The following is an 18,764-nucleotide window of genomic DNA, read 5'->3' on the forward strand; positions in this document are numbered from 1 at the left end:
GGAGTTTAATCCTAGTCTATACTGGGGCCGGTTTATCATGTTATTTATCAGTGATTAGTTTATTTATTGATAAGGTATGTTCCAATGCGTCACGAAAGTTAGACACGCATAACAAAGAACAGAGAACAATATTACGATTTTTTTTTTTTAATAGCCTATAGTGTGTCCCACTGCTGGGCAAAGGCCTCCCCTGTTTTCCGCCACTCGTCACGGCTCTGTGCATGCTCTCGCCAGCCGCCACAAAATGAGTCCAGGTCTTTCCGCCATCTCATCTTTGGTCTACCTCGGCCTCTGGTAATTTGTGGCACCCATTCGGTTACGATTATTAAATAAAAAAATATATTCAAATGAAACAATTGATTTGGGCAATAATGTGGCTCCGTTGCATTCTTTGCCCTGGTGTAAGATTTATTATTATTATATTATATTATATTATTTGATACACTAACAGCTGAAAGTTGAGGCCTGTATATCACTGCACTTGTTTTTTAGTTACTGTTTATATTTTAGTTTAAAATGTTTATCAAGTCTGTTTTTGAAACTGTTTACTGAAGGAGCACTTATCACTGTTTCTGGTAGTTTATTCCACTCGCGTACGACACTGTTTGATAGGAAGTGCTTCCTAGGATTGCTTGTGCTGGGAACGCGAGTAATATTCAAGCTGTGGCCTCTAAGACGATGATTCTTACTCATAACAAACAGGTCCTTAAGTTCAAGTAAGTCATAATAGTCATGTATGATCTTGAATGTTTCGATGAGGTCACCACGCTGTCTCCTTTGCTCCAGGCTTGTCAAACCAAGGCTGGCAAGCCTTTGGTTGTAGGGCTTATTACGTCCATAAACCATCTTGGTTGACCTGCGTTGCACCTTTTCAAGTAATGTACTGTCCTGAAAGTATGGGCTCCAAATTTGGTAAGCATATTCAAGAAGAGGCCTTATGTATGTCTTATAAAGTTATCAAATTATTGTCTTAAACGATTTCCGTACTAGGTATACTAGTGAGTTTACTCTTTTTGTTATTTCGAGAATGTGCTTATTCCATTTCAGGTTGCTTGTTATAGTGACTGAGGTCTTTTTGCAAGTTCACAGCTTCTAGTACTTGTGGTATTTGGTATTTGATGCCAAATTTTCAGTAATATCAACAGTATTACTTTTTTATGGTAATGATTATATTTTATAAACAGCCAAGTCAATTATTTTATTAAACTGCAGAATAATTGTGGACCTTTCCTAAGATGGCGGAGGGCAACTGGTCCCGTTTCACCGCGGCGGAGGGTGGCGCCCGGCTGGCGTCCGCGGCGCGCACGCGCAACACCATAGCGGCCGAGCTGACGGCCTTCACGTCAACGCGACTGTTGCATGAAGAGGCTCATGAGATCAGGGGGTGAGTATCATCACTTGTTTAATGTATTGTGGACAATATCCAAGATGGCGGAAGGCAACTGTTCCCGTTTCGCCACCGCGGACACACCTTGGACAATGGCAATCAAATATATGAAAGACGCTCATTCCTACCGCAGGGTTCGAAGTTATCAAGATAATTACGCTTCGTGATAATTATCCGATAATTATCGCGATAATTATCACGTCTATAGGAAATTTAATTGTTACATTTATGTAGTGCAAAAAAAGAAATTAGATTTTTTGTCATTTAAGCCAGCTAAGATCCTCCATTTTGTTTGTTAATATCTAACGATAATTTTACACTGTTATTATCACAATAATTATCCTTTTCGAACCCTGCTACGCACACAGTCTAAGCTCGTGTAGGCGAACGCGTCATGCTTATATGAGTGAGAGCCATGTCGACTGGTCGCGGTGACAGGCGCTAACTGTGAGACAGAGAGTGGGTGGCACTTTCAGCGGGAGTGGCCATACTGTAGGATAGTACTCTTTATTATACTGTCACTGAGACTATCCGCGGACGGACAGACATGGCGAAACTATAAAGGTTTCTGGTTGACTACGGAACCCTTATAAAAATTAGTGAAATGAGCAATGATGCATTTGTCATTTTGAAAGACCACCTACTAATTGAACGCCTCTAAAGATGAAACTCGCGTTTATAGCCCTTGTTTTTGTATTTTAAGTACCTGTGGCGGCAAAATTTTAATACCAATTGGCTAGTTTCCTATACTTAAAATATTTCATGCAGTGCACGAAATAAAGCACCACATAATTAGAAGAAAAATATGGACAGTAGTTATGTTTAAACATAATTTCCATTTAATAAGTCAAAGATGGATTACTCATTGGATGTCAATGCATGTTAGATCCAATGAGCATTATGTTTTCTATTAACTCTAGCGTAAGATGTTTTATTTTATTGTTTTTTAATTTTTATTTTTATTGCTTTTATCCACTAATTATTTTGTGTAAATATGGACACCTGTCTGAAATAAAATATTTCATTTCATTTCAAACAGAACGATATAAACTTTATAAAGTAAATGAATTGGACCGTGACGTCACTCCGTAGTATTTCATAGTAATTCCTTATTAGCAAATCGTTTTGACAGTTCTTAAAAAGAAGCTGATTTGACTAGTAGGAAACTAGCCTATTGGGCGGTGAGCTCACTCATGTCACTCATACAAGCATAGTACGCGTTCACCTACACGAGCTTAGAATGTGTGCTAGGAACGCGCCTCTTTCATATATTTATCGCCAGTGTCCGAGATGTGGTACTATGCTCTTATTACACCGGACTATATTTTTACACTTGACATTGCCTCGCCGTGTATTAATTAGCTCTACAATGAAATAAATTAATTTCTTATTTCCAGACTTTATTCAACCGGAAAGAAGCGTTCTGTCTTCGTAACTCGAGCGTCGCGAGTCCCTTGCGCGTCATACGAACTGCGCATACTGACCGACCTCGCAGTAGTCAGTGCCAGTGATTATGGAGACATAGAGGATTGGAGACAGGAGGTCGAGGATAAAGAGGTGAGGCCCATCCTAACTAATATTATAAATGGAAAAGTGTGTGTGTCTGTTTGTCCGTCTTTCACAGCAAAACGGAGCGACGAATTGACGTGATTTTTAAAGTGGAGATAGTTGAAGAGATGGAGAGTGACATAGGCTACTTTTTGTCTCTTTCTAACGCGAGCGAAGCCGCGGGCAAAAGCTAGTTATAAATAAATAAATATTGGGGATACCTTACACAGATCAACTTAGCCCCAAACTAAGCAAAGCTTGTACTATGGGTGCTAAGCGACGATGTACATAATTAAATAGATAAATACATACTTATATACATAGAAAACATCCATGACTCAGGAACAAATATCTGTGCCCATCACACAAATAAATGCCCTTACCGGGATTCAAACCCAGGATCGCAAAGCCGCGGAATAAATGGGAAAGAGAGTGTGTATAATTTACATCTCCGGGCCCAAAGATCGATGATTTTTCATCTGGTTTTCGGGAATTGCACGGATATCAAAGCGATATGGGTTAAATTGTGGCGTAGGCGAGAGGCTGGCAACCTGTCACTGCAATGTCACAGTTTCGTTTTCTTTCAACCCCTTATTCGCCAAGAGTGGCACTGAAGCTTTAGTAGTTTCATGTGTTCTGCCTACCCCTTTATGGGATACAGGCGTGATTGTATGTATGTATGTATGTATGTATGTATGTATAAAACAATGCGCTACGCATCTCTGGTGGAAAGGCACCCTAAATGGAATTTTCTAATCCCCCATTTCACTCTCTTGTCTTCTCTTTCCCCCAGGTGATAGTGTGCACATCCAGCGTCTTCCGTCAACTTCTAGAAGACGGTATCCTCGCCATGACCAGGGTAAACGTGCTGGTTGTGGACAGCTGTCATCGTGTACACACAGACCCTGACTTACAAACGGTAAGTAAAAATTGTATTATAGGGATTCGAACCCAGGACCATAGGTATCAAAGACAGGTTTCCTTTTTAGGGTTCCTTCCGTAGTCAACTAGGAACCCTTATAGTTTCGCCATGTCTGTCCGTCCGTCCGCGGATAATCTCAGTAACCATTAGCACTAGAAAGCTGAAATTTGGTACCAATATGTATATCAATCACGCCGACAAAATGGTAAAATAAAAAATGTAAAAAATATTTTTAGGATAAATCCCCTCCCCCCCCCCCCCATACGTAAAGTGGGGAGGGATTATTTTTTTTCATTTCAGCCCTAACGTGTGATATATTGTTAGATAGGTATTTAAGAATGAATAGGGGTTATCTAAAATATATTTTTTTTAAATGTTCATATTTTCGGAAATAATCGCTAAAAAAATGTGTCCCCCCCCCGTCTATCTTTTGAACCATAAGTTTAAAAAATATGAAAAAAAATCGCAAAAGTAGTACTTTATAAATACTTTCTAGGAAAATTATTTTGAACTTGATAGGTTGAACAGTTTTTGAAAAAAATAGGCACGGGAAACTATGGAACCCTACACTGAGCGTGGCACCGTGCGTGGCACCAGGCGTCCATAGGTGACGGTGACCGCTTCCCATCAGTCGGACTGTATGCTTGTTTGCCACCGACGTAGTATTAAAAGAAATCAATAAAAACAGGTTGTATAAAAATAATCGTTTTTATTACTTACACATATTTTTCCTCAGATAATGGACATCTACAAATCAAGTCCATCTCAGCCGCGGGTGCTGGGCCTGACTTACCCTCTCTTCCCCGCGAGGAGGGTGGACCCCGATGCAGGCACTCCTGATGAGAAGGAGGAACCAAGTCAGTATATATCAGTCTCCATACTAATATTATAAATGGGAAAGTGTGTGAGTCTGTTTGTTTGTCCGTCTTTCACGGCAAAACGGAGCAACGTATTGACGTGATTTTTTAAGTGTAGATAGCTGTAGGGATGGAGAGTGACATAGGCTACTTTTTGTCTCTTTCTAACGCGAGCGAAGCCGCGGGAAAAAGCTAGTAGAATATAAACCAAGGAGGAGGCACACTGAAAGGTGACAGATGGCGCCACCTTAAGACGACTTTTGCACAAATAAAGAATAAGACTGCTCTTCACTTCATCTGTAGGTGTTTGTTTTAATAGCCATAACACATTCTCGGACCATGGCAATGTCATTTCATACGTCAAACCTTCAAGAAAAGAGCGTACACCCATCTTAAAGGCCGGCAACGCACCTCCAACACTTCTAGTGTTTCGGGTGTCCATGGGCGGCGGTGATCGTTTACCATCAAGCGACCTGTCTGCTCATTTGACTCTTATCGCATAAAAAAAAGATACTTCAGATATACTGGATGGCAGTTTCCTTACTTATACCAAAGACATATAAATAATAAAAAAAAAAACAACAATTTTATTTCGGATAAAAATCCATAGCTGTTAGTAACATGTACATTTAACTTATAAAATAGTGTTAGTGGAATTACAGACTAATTATACACAATTACAGATTGGAATTACAGATTAATTAACATATGTAACTCCGTATAGACGTATAAAGTCTAAGAAAAAAACGTACCTCAAAGCCCTAGAGAAAAAGGTACGGTGGCTTAGATGACGTTACACCTTTGGGAAACGCTCGGCTAGATGGCGCTAATATTAATATTTGACATTTTAACACATATCAAGCTAACAATATGGGCCAAATTGTCAAAACTGAGGTTCCAAAGTTTTAAGCATGTGTCGAGATGGCAGTCTATGCACTGTGATTACACATTTTACTTTGACAGTAACTCTCTATAATACTCGATCCTCTTTGCTTATACTCACTGTGCACTTTTATTTAGGTAAAATAACTTAAACAAATAATTACAATACGGGTGCGGAACTGAGGAATATAATATAATATATTTCACTACTTTACCGCACTAGTACGTAACGTAGTACCTAAAGTGTTTATGTTCAATGTTGAAAACTGCAAACGGCAATATTATGTTGTAAAATACCTACACATGCAAAAAGGCGTAATAATTTATTGAATTTAATACGTTTGTATTTTATAACGCGATATTTTTAAACAGGTGCCAAACAAATAGAGAACAAGCAAGATTTCGGCGTTTGCGAAAACGTAGACGACTTCGAAATGTACAGCAAACTGGAGTGGAACATCCGAAGGCTGGAGGAAAGGCTCTGCAGCCAAATGGATCTGGCTGAAGACATGGATAACGGAAAACGGTAATTTTCAATACTTACTACATATTTCGCAGGCACATGGTTTTTTGCTTCCACTTATTATACAGCATTGATAGGATTATCAGAGGTCTAGATGGATTTGAAGTTATTCACGCTAGAAAGCAAGTTTTTATCTTTATAATATTTATGAACATATTTCGCGGGCATATGGTTTGTTCAGATTTTCATCAAACTGGAACAAAGCATCCGGGGGCCGTACGAAATTTTCTTCTATTTCATTTTTAGGGTTTCTCTGTCATATTACCAAATATCTCGAGAACTAAAGTCTGCCCAGGCAGGCAAGTATGGTCGCGCGATAAATGATAAAACATCTATAATGTTGGGCGGTAGGAGTGGTAAATAATACTCTTACTTCTAGTGCAGTAATGAAACGAGAATAAATCACCAATGAATCCTTTATTAGAAGATGCTTAGGCTTATATAGTTGATGCCTACGTGCCTGACATTTAGGCTGACCTTTAAGTATTTTGCCTTTTAGTATTTTTTTTGCCTATATTGTGCGATAAGTTTATTTCTTCGAATTTGCTGACACCTACTGACATTATGTAAATATATCAATTTCCGCTACCTTAAGGTTGTCTGGAAGAAATCGCTCTTTAGCGATAAGACCGCCTGTTGTTTACCTTTGTTCGTGTTTCTTCCTTGTTTTGTATTGTTGTATTTTATCAAGGTGTGCAATAAAGAGTATTGTATTGTATTGTTTTAACATAGATATTAATTATGGCTAATTTAGGTCAGGCCTTTACAATGATAAACAAGGTACGTCACGACTACACTACACATCAGGCCGTCTCTATCGCACTATTTGTAAGCGAGATAGAGACGGCCTGATGTTTTATCATTTGTCGTTTTATGCTTGCCTGCTAGATATACATATATGACTAAGCGCCATCTTAAGGAATTTCATTAGAACTATTTTCTTCATACTATACTGAACTGTCACCGCATACATCAGAATAACAGCGCCCTCTTTACAATTGGCAGGGTGCAAAGCGGGTGGAGGGGGTAGCTAAAACGATCACAGCGCACACTACGGCCAAAATTGACATTGTTGTCGCTGACTTACGCTGTCAAATCCATATTGCAGTAAACATTTTCATATCGTTTTTGAGATAAATTTAATATGGGCCTAGTAAAGTTTGTTGTGGTGAATTGTAATGACTCCAAGAAAAATAGAAACTAAATTCTAGCTATTTCCAAGACCGTGGTGGAAACGTAACCACCGTTTAAGTGGATAATTGCCGTACGAAGAAAAGTGTCATCTCACCTCTGAAGTTTTACATAAAGTGCGTAATCATTTGATACAAGTATTGAATTGAATTTACGGTGAATTTGTAGTGCAAACTTTATTGGAGGTAGAAAAAGCCAATCCCAGTTATGTTCCTAAATCATTTGAGTTGTTTTCTCATATGTGCTCCTGTGTACAAATCGAAACGGATTGACGAAAATGCGTAAATATCGAGGTTTCAATGGGACGAAGAAGCACGAGAGCAATAGAAGCAGAAGCAGTCCATCCACTGAAGGCTTATAACATTTTAAATAAAACTCCTGAGAACTTATTTCATCGCATTGATGATTACATATTTGATGTGATATCTGGTAAACTTCCAATATTTTCAAGTAAATGAAACAAATTTTGTAATGTATATTATAATTCAAAGTTATTATAGAGTTTGTTTTTATTTTACAATAAACCCTGTACCCTGTAAATGATATTTATAAAATAATACCTACAGTTAGCCTATGAAAATGACATAGCATAGCAGTGAACTAATCAACAATTTCAAAAGCCAATGATTTATTTATACTTTATTGCACATAAGTACAAATGGTGGAATAATGTCTTCAATCTCTAGAAAATGCCCAGCTAGCACCAATTTCTTGCAATTATTCATCGTCTCGGGTTGGAAAATGATTTCGTAAGTAATGGCACGAAACCCCGTTTTAGTCACCAGTTTGTTACTTTCTCACTGAAAATAACAATTTTAATGTTATTGGCGATAATGTTATAACCACCATCGTCCAAAATTGTCTAATATAGTAAAATAACACAAGATTTCATTATTTTTTTTACAATGTTTACTTCTCGCTTGACCGCGGCGACAATATTGTCCATAATGGTCACTTGTCACGTGGCGCTGTCGTCGCGCACGGTCCCAATAGTAATAACGTAAATTTTAATTCGATTAACATTCGGTATACAAACGTTTATTGGGGAATCCCAAAAAAATCTGGCTTGAACAAAAAACCGTGAAAAAAAAACAGTTTTTTTTTTCTGGAGTATGTTTTTTTTTCTAAAGTACGAAATCTCAAAATTTTTGCAAAGCAGTTAATACTTCTATACGGTTTTTTAGACTTAATGTTAACTATTAAACGAATTTAGTCAAATAACTTTAATTTCTGGTCTTATAAAAGTAACATTTACGAAATCTGTAGTTGGTAGTTATCACTATTTACTGTTGGCAACACCACCGTCTCTCCACGCTGCACGCCGCATCGGGGATTCCCCAATAAACGTTTGTGTACCGAATGTTAATCGAATTAAAATGTACGTTATTGTTATTGAAACACGTTACAACTCACGAAAAATCGTTATCTAACGTCGTCGTCGTTAACTATTTGTTCATCTGGAAAAAAAAAACATATTTAGAAAAAAAAACAATGGTGCTCGGTTTTTTTTTCATGTTTCTTTTCATAATTCTGAAAAAAAAAATACATTTTTTTTTCTATTTGCAACCCTAGTCATGCTTTACTCAAGCTATCGATTTGAAATTTGTATTACTTATGAACATTATTAACCTCTTTTTTAAGGTTCACTGGCGCCCCCTGCAAGCCCAAAGAATTGATAATCGAATACTCAGTAACCCGCCCCGTCTGCCCCGACTATGAGGAGTTGGACTCCTTCATGAGACACGCCGTCGGCGATGTCGCGGGCTTCTTGGAGGAGCACAGGTGAGCTATCAGCACAGTAGTAACACTTCATACAAACCCCCGTCTCGACTATGAGGAGTTGGACTCCTTCACGAGACACGCCGTCGGCGATGTCACGAACTTCCTAGAGGAGCACAGGTGAGCTATCAGCACAGTAGTAACACTTCATACAAACCCCCGTCTCGACTATGAGGAGTTGGACTCCTTCATGAGACACGCCGTCGGCGATGTCGCGGGCTTCTTGGAGGAGCACAGGTGAGCTATCAGCACAGTAGTAACACTTCATACAAACCCCCGTCTCGACTATGAGGAGTTGGACTCCTTCACGAGACACGCCGTCGGCGATGTCACGAACTTCCTAGAGGAGCACAGGTGAGCTATCAGCACAGTAGTAACACTTCATACAAACCCCCGTCTCGACTATGAGGAGTTGGACTCCTTCATGAGACACGCCGTCGGCGATGTCGCGGGCTTCTTGGAGGAGCACAGGTGAGCTATCAGCACAGTAGTAACACTTCATACAAACCCCCGTGTCGACTATGAGGAGTTGGACTCCTTCATGAGACACGCCGTCGGCGATGTCGCGGGCTTCCTAGAGGAGCACAGGTGAACTATCAGCACAGTAGTAACACTTCATACAAACCCCCGTCTCGACTATGAGGAGTTGGACTCCTTCATGAGACACGCCGTCGGCGATGTCGCTCGCTTCTTAGAGGAACACAGGTGAGCTATCAGCACAGTAGTAACACTTCATACAAACCCCCGTCTCGACTATGAGGAGTTGGACTCCTTCATGAGACACGCTGTCGGCGATGTCACGAACTTCCTAGAGGAGCACAGGTGAGCTATCAGCACAGTAGTAACACTTCATACAAACCCCCGTCTCGACTATGAGGAGTTGGACTCCTTCATGAGACACGCCGTCGGCGATGTCGCGGGCTTCTTGGAGGAGCACAGGTGAGCTATCAGCACAGTAGTAACACTTCATAGAAAACCCCGTCTCGACTGTGAGGAGTTGGACTCCTTCATGAGACACGCCGTCAGCGATGTCACGAACTTCCTAGAGGAGCACAGGTGAGCTATCAGCACAGTAGTAACACTTCATACAAACCCCCGTCTCGACTATGAGGAGTTGGACTCCTTCATGAGACACGCCATCGGCGATGTCACGAACTTCCTAGAGGAGCACAGGTGAGCTATCAGCACAGTAGTAACACTTCATACAAACCCCCGTCTCGACTATGAGGAGTTGGACTCCTTCATGAGAGACGCCGTCGGCGATGTCGTGAACTTCCTAGAGGAGCACAGGTGAGCTATCAGCACAGTAGTAACACTTCGAACAAACCCCCGTCTCGACTATGAGGAGTTGGACTCCTTCATGAGACACGCCGTCAGCGATGTCGCAGGCTTCCTGGAGGAGCACAGGTGAGCTATCAGCACAGTAGTAACACTTCATACAAACCCCCGTCTCGACTATGAGGAGTTGGACTCCTTCATGAGACACGCCGTCGGCGATGTCGCGGGCTTCCTAGAGCACAGGTGAGCTATCAGCACAGTAGTAACACTCCTAACAAACCCCCGTCTCGACTATGAGGAGTTGGACTCCTTCATGAGACATGCTCCTTCATGAGGAGCACAGGTGAGCTACCAGCACAGTAGTCACACTTCGAACAAACCCCCGTCAGCCCTTCTTCTTGGAGGAGCATAGGTAAACTATTAGCGAAGAGGTCTTCGGTTGAAAAACCGAATATCGTGAATCGTGAGTGTTGTGTGTGGATAAGGTGACATCCCTAGTGCACAAACCGTTTAAGTGGGTAGTCAGGACCAAGTGCGGGTAGTCCGAAAAACACGTATAACTAGAAGATGTTGATGTCAACTTTATCCAGTCTGCTCCGAGACCACGGGGACAATGCCGTCCTTGAAACGTCGGAGGTTAGTGTTTAAAACATAGTACGCGATTAAGTCCCGTGTGTAATTTTAAATATTTTTTTTTTGACGACCGGTCTGGCCTAGCGCGTAGTGACCCTGCCTGCTATGCCGCGGTCCCCGGTTCGAATCCCGGTAAGGGCATTTATTTGTGTGATGAGCACAGATATTTGTTCCTGAGTCATGGATGTTTTCTATGTATATAAGTACATATTTGTATATTATATATATCGTTGTCTGAGTACCTGCAACACAAGACTTCTTGAGCTTACCGTGGGCCTCAGTCAATCTGTGTAAGAATGTCCTATAATATTTATTTAATATTCATTTATTTTATTCATTTAAATATGTTAAATGAATTTGAAAAAACGTCGTACGATACACATGCGAAGAAAAAAAATCTTTACTCGTGTCGATCTAAGACAAAAACACTCCTATCATGGTTTAATTTATTGCTACTCGTTAACTTCCTGTTTTCCGCACTTGTACCGTAATGTACTATTTCAGTACAGATGAAAGTGAGGAGTTGTTCATTATATGTCAGGTCGAAACTTCGGAGGGCGGTCTGTACTGAAAACCGTCGTACGATACACGTGCGAAAACATCCTTTTTTACGCACTTGTACCGTAATGTACTATTTTGTTGACAGATACGATCCGACAGAGATCTATGGTGAAGATCTTTACGAGGAGTTCATAAACATACCAAACCCAACGATAGACCCTAAGCTGATTTTCAAGCAGTTCTTTTACGTTTTGGACGAACTGGGTAAGCTTTTTTACAGGTTTTTCTACTACCGTACTGTTATTCGTCGTTTACAGGGTCATGCATAGATCTTTAAAACCCTACATAAAATATGTCAAGATAATTAATAATACACCGTGTTTCCGGTATCACTCAAAACCTCAGACACCCCAACTGATTTTTATTTTTTCAAACGTGTCTAGAGTGTTCATCTTTTAATCTGATGATTATTATTTTTTTAAATTGAATTTTTCATTTTCTGTACAGCTCTACTCGACTTTTAACTCTACACTCAATAAAATAATTGCTAGCTACCATCATAAACCTTCAAACTATTTATTTGTGTACGTTACTGCAACGACATAAGGTTTAACAATAGACAGCTATGTCACTGTAAAGCACTTAAGCTTTGTCACAGTAAACTTCAAATTGGACAGGTAATCGCAGTAAGCAAATTTAAACCTAACATTCAAAATGACAAGGTTGTAATTTGGTTGGATTTCAATTTGTTATGACTTATGATAAACATTAAAAGTAAACTGACACACAACGTCAAATTCGTAGCGGAAAAAATAATCGTCCAGGTAACCAGCCATTATTAATACCCCTAAATACTGAAAAAGGTATACAACCTCTAGCAATGTGATATGCACATTACGAATTAGTAGAATGGGCACGTAAAAAATAACTAATAATACAAATTAAAACAAAAAATATTACCCCCATCAAGATATAGCTCAATCGATTCTACTCTCGATTCTGAACAAACGGTTTTCAGGTTTTTAGTGTTAAGTGAAACACGGTGTATAGTCTATTCCCCAAAAATAAATATTGAGAGACCCCTTACACAACACAAATCAAAGTAGCCCCCAAACTAAATGAAATATAAAATGCCTTTTCACCACACCAACTGGTAAAGGCTTGCTTACTTTGTTCTTCGAAAACAGATAGCAAAATTGCATTTGATCCACAAGAGTGCAAAGTAATTTCATACAAATTTTAACGTCTTAAGCTGACTGGTATAATTTACCTATAAATGATGATTTTAAATCATAAATATTGAATAAATTGGTGGATTTGATTTAGTTTGATGTTTTATAGTCAGTTTTTGTTCGTGTTGATGTGGTGATTTTTTTTTGTTTCACTCGGTGGCAAAGTTTGTTTAAACCTACGTCCCTTGAAACCCTCGCAACGCTTAAGATTCTGTATTCTGAACATTGATATTGACATGAATATTGGAATCTTTCGCTTGCTCGGGTATCAATATTGGCACGTTCGGTTAAACAACAACTTTGCCCCCTTGTAAAACAAATAACTATTGTAGGCTTTGTAGCATTGTGTTTTTGAGTTATAAGTGCTATAATACTTTTTCATCACACCCGCACTTTAAATGTGCTATTGCACGCAGGCGGAGCGTGAGTTATAGAAAAATCGTTCTCCCAAGGGAATAATGAAATTTCTTGTACCGTACTTAACTTTTTTACATCTATTTACATATTTATTACATTGCGAGTGTGATGAAAAACATTGTGTGTAACTCGGGGAGTATGAATATTACTAACTCGAGTCTTTAAATCGCTCCGGCAAGCCGTCGCGATTTAACTTACTCTCGTTAGTAATATTCAACTTCCTCCCCTTGTTGCACAATGTACTATTAAAGTATTGCGTTACATTGGTACCAATTTAACAACGTGGAGCAAAAATACATCTGAAGCATAGACATGTTTCTTCAGGCAAGCAAACTTTGTGTCCAAATCAAACAGTCTATGAATAACTTACGTATTCCAGAAAACGTTTTCGAATAATCAAGAGAACCTTTACCAGTTGGTGTGGTGAAAATTGTTTTACTTTTGTTATTTTTACAGGACCATACGGCGCCGACAAAGCGGCGTTTTCCTTACTAACCAAACTAGAGAAACTGAAAATCAAAGTCCCGTACGAAAGACATTTCCTCCTCCTCTGCCTATGTACCACAGTTTTAGTCAAAATCCGGTGCTACGCTGACCTAATGTTCTCAAAATACTCGGACCTAGATAGAATCACTACATTTTCTACCCCAAAAGTACTGAGATTCATCGAAATATTAGCGCAGTTTGAAAGTAATGACAATGAAAATGATAAAAGTGAGGATAAAGCTATAACTGAGAAAGGTAATGATGAAAAGACAGATGAAAATAGCAAAACTGCCGATGAAGTTATAACAGATAAAAATCAAATTAATAATGAAAATCAAAATGATAGAACAGATGATAATAATGAAAATAACAAAACTGCCAATGAAGCTATTACAGATGAAACTCAAATAAAGAATGAAACACAAACTGAAACAGATGTGAGTAAAGATAATATTAAAGTAACATTAAATGGCTACATAAATAACGAAGAAGAAACAAATGGCCATAAAAATCCAACGAAAAAAATGTTATACGATATAGAAAAATGCGATTTCGTAACACTAAGTAATAAAATAGAAGATAAAGTTAACACTTACGAAGCAAACTTGAAAGAAATACACGATTTAAGTATAGATTTTAATCAACTCGATGTTAACAAAAAAGATAATACTAAAACAGACATTATAGAAGTTACAGAAGCTAAATCTACTGAAATACAACTTTCTAACCCTAAAATAGAAGTCACAGAGGTGAAAACTGAACTAGATCTAACAGATCCAAGGTCTTTGTTATTTCCAAGGCGTTTGCATAGGATCCGAGGCAGGGGAAGGGTTCAAAGGAACATAGTACGGAACCAGCAGGCTCAAATGAACCCTGATGCGTTATGTGGTATCGTTTTTATGAACGAGCCTATAATGGCGAAGATAATGTTCCTGGTGGTTGTGGTAAGTAATTAATATACCTATTAATTTTTTAACGCCCTTATACGACGGGGTGTTATATGTTTGACGTGTCTGTCTGTCTGTGGCATCGTAGCTCCCGAACGGATGAACCGATTTAGATAGTTTTTTTTTTTTGTTTGAAAGCTGAGTTAGTCGGGAGTGTTCTTAGCCATGTTTTATGAAAATCGGTCTACATAGTAGGGGTTTTTTCAAAATTTTTTCTACTCCCGTACTGTTATTCGTGAGTTACAAGGTCGTGCATAGAACTTTAAAACCCTACATAAAAGATGTCAGGACAAATCTATCTAGTCTATACCCTGAAAACATTTAGTAGCAGTAGCACGATATAACTGTTACAGTTCAGTAAATACATTGCTACCAACTCAACAAACCAATTCACAGGGTCGAGACTCCTTCGTTTTCTGCTGCGTTCATTGGCGACGCGTCGAATCGCATTCAAATGTATGAGAACTCGATTCAACTCGGCTCGATTCGTCTTAGTGGCCAGGCTTCAAAGAACCATACCATAGACAGTTTTATTTTCATGTTTGCACTCAAACTGCATATTATTCAAAATGGTAGGCGGTCCACCTAGATAACTAAGATGACTGAAAGTAGGTATTTGTTGAATTTATAATTTTCTTTCAAAATAAGTGCTTGGTCGTAGAAAAAGTATTGTATGCAACGGTGTTTAACTGAGTCAAAAAATGCTCGTGGCGTCTTTATTAACAATTTTCGGCTTCGCCTCAAATTGTTACCCACGCCACTCGCCTTTTTTGACCTCTTTTAACCACCAGTTGCATAAAATACTATTAATTTTGTGGTTAGGTTATTTATATCATGCAGATACTTCATATCCATACTAATATTATAAATAAATAAATAAATATTGGGAACACCTTACACAGACCAACTTAGCCCCAAACTAAGCAAAGCTTGTACTATGGGTGCTAAGCGACGATATACATACTTATATACATAGAAAACATCCATGACTCAGAAACAAATATCTGTGCTCATCACACAAATGCCGTTACCGGGATTCGAACCCAGGACCGCGGCTTAGCAGGCAGGGTCACTACCGACTGAGCCAGACCGGTCGTCATTATAAATGGGAAAGTGTGTGTCTGTTTGTTTGTCCGTCTTTCACGGCAAAATGGAGCGACGAATTGATGTCGTTTTTTAAGTGGAGGTAGTTGCAGGGTTGGAGAGTGAGATAGGCTACTTTTTGTCTCTATCTAACCCCCCACTTCACTGAAATGAGAGGTGGAAGTTTGTATGGAGAATTACGCAATTTTCGAATTTAACGCGAGCGAAGCCGCGGGCAAAAGCTAGTATTATATATTTTTATACATACCTACAACATACATACAATCACGCCTGTATCCCATAAAGGGATAGGCAGAACACATGAAACCACTAAAGCTTCAGTGCCACTCTTGGCAAATAAGGCGTTGAAAGAAAACGAAACTGTGACATTGCAGTGACAGGTTGCCAGCCTCTCGCCTACGCCACAATTTAACCCATATCCCATAGTCGCCTTCTACGACACCCACGGGAAGAAAGGGGGTGGTGAAATTCTTAACCCGTCACCACACAGGCATATTTTTATATAAAGGGAAAATGGAAACTGCGGTCTTCAGTCTGTCTGATGAAATGCACAATATGAAGCTCAATACGGACAGCTCGGAGCAAAACTTAAATCACACCATTGACAAACCATGCAACTGCGAAACTTGTAACTTGCTTACAGGACCTGTCCCGTTTCGAACCGCGTCTCTCCGGTGTGAGCGCTCAGTGTGTAGCTTGAATCGCGGTCTAAGTTTAAAGGCTCGAGTGTACGCTCGGTTAGCGGGGCGGGCAGTGCAGCTTGGACACTTGTATCAGCTTCCATTGTTTGACATGCACGCCCCACGCCCTGACCCGATACATGCCTATGAGCGTGCCCTCAGGCCTCACACCAAGGACAAACCATACAACTGCGAAACGTGTAACTTGCTTACAGGACCTGTCCCGTTTCGAACCCCGTCTCTCCGGTGTGAGCGCGCAGTATGTAACTCGAATCGTAATCTAAGTGTAACCGCTCGATCGGCGCGGCGTGCAGCTATGCACCGTGGACTCAGGACACTTTTATGAGCTTATATTGTTTGGCATGCACGCCGCACGCCCCGCCCCGAGCGCGCACTCTGGCCTCACACCAAGGACAAACCATGCAACTGCGAAACATGTAACTTGCTTGCAGGACCTGTCCCGGTTCGAACCCCGTCTCTCCGGTGTGAGCGCGCAGTATGTGGCGAGCGGCGGCGCGGCGGACACTGCCGAGTTGAGGAGGCATGCGCGGGCGCGGGAGGATGCCTTGAAAAAGTACGTATATCTTTTTTTTTATTATTATAAACTGGCCAGTGATTGACAGTCGCACGTATCTGTTTCTTATATAGGACTATCTTCTTAAAAACGACAACGATCGGCTTTCAGTACAAATGACTCCTGTTTTGGGACTAAATTGCATGTATAAAAAAAACCGGCCAAGAGCGTGTCGGGCCACGCTCAGTGTAGGGTTCCGTAGTTTTCCGTATTTTTCTCAAAAACTACTAAACCTATGAAGTTCAAAACAATTTTCCTAGAAAGTCTTTATAAAGTTCTACTTTTGTGATTTTTTTCATATTTTTTAAACATATGGTTCAAAAGTTAGAGGGGGGGGACGCACTTTTTTTTTCTTTAGGAGCGATTATTTCCGAAAATATTAATATTATCAAAAAACGATCTTAGTAAACCCTTATTCATTTTTAAATACCTATCCAACGATATATCACACGTTGGGATTGGAATGAAAAAAAAATCAGCCCCCACTTTACATGTAGGGGGGGTACCCTAATAAAACATTTTTTTCCATTTTTTATTTTTGCACTTTGTTAGCGAGATTGATATACATATTGGTACCAAATTTCAGCTTTCTAGTGCTAACGGTTACTGAGATTATCCGCGGACGGACGGACGGACGGACAGACAGACATGGCGAAACTATAAGGGTTCCTAGTTGACTACGGAACCCTAAAAATCGCAAGTATAATTGGTTAGCACTGATTGACTTGCACGTTATCTATTCGCAAACTAAGTTGGTCGTTGTGGTCGGGGTGGTGTAGCGGTTTATCACGTCAGCTGCGTTAGCTGGAGACCCGGGTTCGAATCCCGGCTCTGCCACCCGGCTTGAGTGTTTTTTTTCGTTAGTGTATGGTATCTATTTGAGTTTATAATTGATATATAGTAGTGTTACTACTTAAAAAAAAAAACAAAAAAAAAATTTTAATAAAATTATTTGATTTGTTCCCTACATCGAATGTTTTAAATTTCGATTAACATGTATTTCTGCAAAGCAACGCCTGATTCCATCTATTATTTATGGTGTATGTCAAAACATTCAAGCGCTAAGGAGTCTTTGGTATTACTATTGAAATTTCATTAAGGACATTATTGTACTTAAAGCAGGACCTTTCGGAGGTGGAAAGTCACAAATGACGAATTTTCAGGTTCCGAATGCACGACTGCAACCTGCTGCTGGCCACGTCAGCACTGGAGGAGGGCATTGACCTCCCGCGCTGCAACCTCGTGCTGCGTTGGGACATGCCAGCATCGTGAGTACTCATTACGTGTCGCTTTCGTTCCTGTTTTACATGTTTCGCGAGGATTAGGTTTTCCCTTAACCGCTGTCCAACATCGATCGTATATGAAGTTTATTTTTTTGTATTTGGGTGAATCAACTTTTCTTTGCCAACAAAATTACGCATACTTCGACTACATGTGGTCAGAAAATTTAATTTGTATTTAGTGTAATTAGTTTATACTTATTATATTAAAAACAGATATACAAGCTATGCAATACATCATGTTTTTATAGGATTTGCTATTTTATTACTTTTTTTCGAGCAGTGACTCACTTTTGTATGAAAACAGTGTCTCTTCCACTGGGTCACATATAGATTTAATTGTAAATGTTTTTTTTTTTAATTATTCCCTTAATGTAAAATAAAAATAAGGATCTTTATTCACGATGGCCAGGTTAAAACTGCATTGCATGCATTGCATGTTAGTGTAAGTTATAATTTATTATTACCTAGAATCCGTTTCCTGCGCCGTTTGTACTGTATGCCTACCATCTCCAATTCTCCCTCAATTGCTCAAAGGTTAAC

The 18,764-nt window shown here is 39.6% G+C and overlaps 1 protein-coding gene across 1 annotated transcript in view; it reads left to right on the forward strand.

The window, feature by feature from the left end:
• Positions 1–18,764, forward strand: part of LOC125239053 (endoribonuclease Dcr-1) — an 86,936-nt gene that overhangs the window by 561 nt on the left and 67,611 nt on the right. Inside the window, exons 2-11 of the mRNA XM_048146509.1 lie at positions 1,236–1,384; positions 2,785–2,944; positions 3,729–3,854; positions 4,594–4,714; positions 5,969–6,122; positions 8,952–9,092; positions 11,647–11,765; positions 13,607–14,580; positions 16,820–16,941; positions 18,105–18,209. Coding sequence (XP_048002466.1) covers positions 1,236–1,384; positions 2,785–2,944; positions 3,729–3,854; positions 4,594–4,714; positions 5,969–6,122; positions 8,952–9,092; positions 11,647–11,765; positions 13,607–14,580; positions 16,820–16,941; positions 18,105–18,209 — 2,171 coding nt within the window. The remainder of the gene's footprint in view (positions 1–1,235; positions 1,385–2,784; positions 2,945–3,728; positions 3,855–4,593; positions 4,715–5,968; positions 6,123–8,951; positions 9,093–11,646; positions 11,766–13,606; positions 14,581–16,819; positions 16,942–18,104; positions 18,210–18,764) is intronic.

Source organism: Leguminivora glycinivorella, chromosome 25 (assembly GCF_023078275.1).
Source record: "Leguminivora glycinivorella isolate SPB_JAAS2020 chromosome 25, LegGlyc_1.1, whole genome shotgun sequence".
NCBI lineage: Eukaryota > Metazoa > Arthropoda > Insecta > Lepidoptera > Tortricidae > Leguminivora > Leguminivora glycinivorella.